This window comes from Pipra filicauda, unplaced genomic scaffold (assembly GCF_003945595.2).
Source record: "Pipra filicauda isolate LSUMZ 115617 unplaced genomic scaffold, ASM394559v2 scaffold1754_size3558_pilon, whole genome shotgun sequence".
Taxonomy (NCBI): Eukaryota; Metazoa; Chordata; class Aves; order Passeriformes; family Pipridae; genus Pipra; species Pipra filicauda.
In genome coordinates, this window is record NW_024104267.1 from 80 (window position 1) to 3555 (window position 3476).

Consider the following 3476-nt stretch of genomic DNA (forward strand, 5'->3'; position numbering starts at 1 on the left):
CAAAAATCTGGAAAAAATGGCGCTTTTTTACCAATTCTGCCATTTTGGCATCAAAATCCCTCAGGAAGCGCCTCAAAAATCTGGAAAAAATGGCGCTTTTTTACCAATTCTGCCATTTTGGCATCAAAATCCCTCAGGAAGCGCCTCAAAAATCTGGAAAAAATGGCGTTTTTTTACCAATTCTGCCATTTTGGCGTCAAAATCCCTCAGGAAGCGCCTCAAAAATCTGGAAAAAATGGCGTTTTTTTACCAATTCTGCCATTTTGGCATCAAAATCCCTCAGGAAGCGCCTCAAAAATCTGGAAAAAATGGCGTTTTTTTACCAATTATGCCATTTTGGCATCAAAATCCCTCAGGAAGCGTCTCAAAAATCTGGAAAAAATGGCGCTTTTTTACCAATTCTGCCATTTTGGCGTCAAAATCCCTCAGGAAGTGCCTCAAAAATCTGGAAAAAATGGCGTTTTTTTACCAATTCTGCCATTTTGGCATCAAAATCCCTCAGGAAGCGCCTCAAAAATCTGGAAAAAATGGCGTTTTTTTACCAATTCTGCCATTTTGGCGTCAAAATCCCTCAGGAAGTGCCTCAAAAATCTGGATAAAATGGCGCTTTTTTGCCAGTTCTGCCATTTTGGTGTCAAAATCCGCTTGGTGGCACCTGAAAAGTCGGGACAGCTTTGGGAATTTTGCCCGGATTCCGCCGTTTTTTTCCCTTTTGGCGCCATTTTTTCCCCCTTTCCCTCCCCAGGCTCACCTGAGGCAGGTGCAGGAGCAGCTCCACGTGCAGCTGGACCGGGTGGCCGCTCTGCAGGAGGTGGAGAGATCCCAGAAATCCCTCCTGGCCGAGCAGGAAGAGCGGATCCACCGCCTGGAGATGGAGCGGCGCCGCCTGCACAACGATATCCAGGAGCTCAAGGTGGGCTCGTGGGGGGGATTTATGAGGGGAAAACCCCCCCCCCAAACTTTCCCAAAATCCCTAAATCCCGATTTTTTTTTCCCCTGTTTTCCAGGGCAACATCCGCGTGTTCTGCCGCGTGCGGCCGGTGCTGCCGCAGGAGTCGGAGCGGCAGCGGGGGCTCCACCACCTCCACTTCTCTCCTCAGGACCCCAAAACGCTCGTGCTCACCCGGCCCGACGAGGGGATGAGGGGGCACCCCAAAGCCGGTGGCCCGCAAAAAAGAGGTGGTGCCCCTCAAAATCCAGGGTCCCCCCGCAAAAATGGTTGTGGCGTGCCCCGCACACAAGCCCTGGTTCCCCTTGCAAAAACAGGTGGGGTGTCCCCTCAAATACGGCATGTGGTCGGCTAAATAAAGGCGGGGGGTGGGGCCCCCCCGCAAAAAGCCTGTCTGGGACGCGTCAAAAAAACTGACGCGTGTTGCCCCGCAAAAAGGGGGCGGGGCGGCCCCGCAAAAAAGCCCAGCGGGGCCCGCAAAAAGGGGGGTTTTCCCCGCAAAAGTCCCACGTGCCCCGCAAAAAGGCCACGGGGCCCCTCAAAAAGCCCACGGGGCGCGCAAAAAGCCCACGGGGCCCCTCTAAAAAGCCCACGGGGCCCCCGCCAAACGCCCATTGGTCCCCCGCAAAAAGCCCACGGTCCCGCAAAAAGCCCACTTTCCCCCTCAAAAATCCCACTTTTCCCCTCAAAAATCCCACTTTTCCCCCTCAAAAATCCCACTTTTCCCCTCAAAAATCCCACTTTTCCCCCTCAAAAATCCCACTTTTCCCCCTCAAAACCATCCTCTTTTTACAGCAAAAAAACGCCTTTTTGGGAGCAAAAATGTCCATTTTTTGCCTCTGCCCCTCTTTTTCCCACCCCTCCAACTCCTTCTTTTCCTCCAAAAAATGCCCCTTTTCCCCCCCAACCCCCCTTTTCCCCTCAAAATTCCCGTTTTTTCCCCCAAATTCCCATTTTTTCCCCCCAGTCCCACGTGGGGCGGGAGCGGCGCCCGGAGCTGCGCTACGACTTCAGCTTCGACCGCGTCTTCCCGCCCGGAGCTTCCCAGCAGGAAATATTCCAGGAAATCCAACTGCTCGTCCAGGTTTGCCTCCCAAAACATCCCTTCCCACCCCCCTGCAGCTCAACAGTCCCAAAAATCCCCGGAATTCCACCCAAATCCAACTCCATCCCACCCGAATCCCCCCCCAGCATTCCCAATCCCCCTCAGAATTCCCAAATCCCCCTCAGAATTCCCAAACCCCCCTCAGAATTCCCAAACCCCCCTCAGAATTCCCAAACCCCCCTCAGAATTCCCAACCCTCCCTCAGAATTCCCAAACCCCCTCAGAATTCCCAAACCCCCCTCAGAATTCCCACCCTCCCTCATAATTCCCAAATCCCCCTCAGAATTCCCAAATCCCCTCAGAATTCCCAAATCCCCCTCAGAATTCCCAAACCCCCGCAGAATTCCCAAACCCCCCTCAGAATTCCCAAACCCCCCTCAGAATTCCAAACCCCCCTCAAATCCCAAACCCCTCAGAATTCCAAACCCACCTCAGAATTCCACCTCCTCAAATTCCAAACACTCCCTCAGAATTCCAAACCCCCCGCAGAATTCCCAAATCCCCCTCAGAATTCCCAAATCCCATCCCCTCAGAATTCCCAAACCCCCCTCAGAATTCCCCAGGCCTTCGCAAAATCCTCCCTCTGACTTGCCAAAATTCCCTGAATTTCCCCCCAAATGCTCCCAAATTTCCCCCCAAATTCCTCAAATTTCTCCCCAAACCCCTTGAAATTCCCTGATTTCCCCCCAAATTCCCCGAATTTCCCCCCGAATTCCCCCAAATTCCCTGAATTTCCCCCCAAATTCCCCCCTGAATCCCCCCAAATTCCCATCAAACCTCTTCCCAAACCGCTCTGGAATTCCCTCCCTGCCCTCAGAATTCCCCAATTCTTCCCAAATCCTCCCTCTGACCTGCCAAAATTCCCCGAATTTCCCCCAAATTCCCCGAATTTCCCCCTAAACCCCCTGAAATTCCCTGATTTCCGCCCCAATGCCCCCAAATTCCCTGAATTTCCCTCCAAATTCCCTGAATTTCCCTCCAAATTCCCTGAATTTCCCCCCAGATTTCCTCCAAATCCCCCCAAATTCCCTGAATTTCCCCCCCAAATTCCCCCCCAAACTCCTTGAAATTCCCTGATTTCTCCCCAAATTTCCCCCCGAATCCCCCCAAATTCCCCGAATTCCCCCCCAGCATTCCCAGCATTCCCAGAATTCCGTGTATTCCCATTCCCAGTCTGCCCTGGCCGGGTACCCCGTGTGCATCTTCGCCTACGGGCAGCGGGAAAACCTCCTGAAATTCCCTCATTTTCCCCCCGAATCCCCCCAAATCCCTCCCAAATCCCCCCCAAATTCCCTGAAATTCCCTGATTTCCCCCCAAATTCCCTAAAATTCCGTGTATTCCCGTTGCCAGTCAGCCCTGGCCGGGTACCCCGTGTGCATCTTCGCCTACGGGCAGCGGGAAAACCTCCTGAAATTCCCTCA

General features: G+C 53.1%; 1 protein-coding gene across 1 annotated transcript; it reads left to right on the forward strand.

Annotated features, from left to right (window-relative positions):
* Nucleotides 1–344: 344 nt before the first annotated feature.
* Nucleotides 345–2391, forward strand: LOC120322958 (translation initiation factor IF-2-like; the record flags this gene model as incomplete). The annotated part of the gene is made up of 3 exons (XM_039379757.1): nt 345–913; nt 1008–1136; nt 1917–2391. Coding segments are annotated over exons 1-3 (1063 nt in total), but the record flags the coding sequence as incomplete, so codon positions are not given.
* Nucleotides 2392–3476: the final 1085 nt, after the last annotated feature.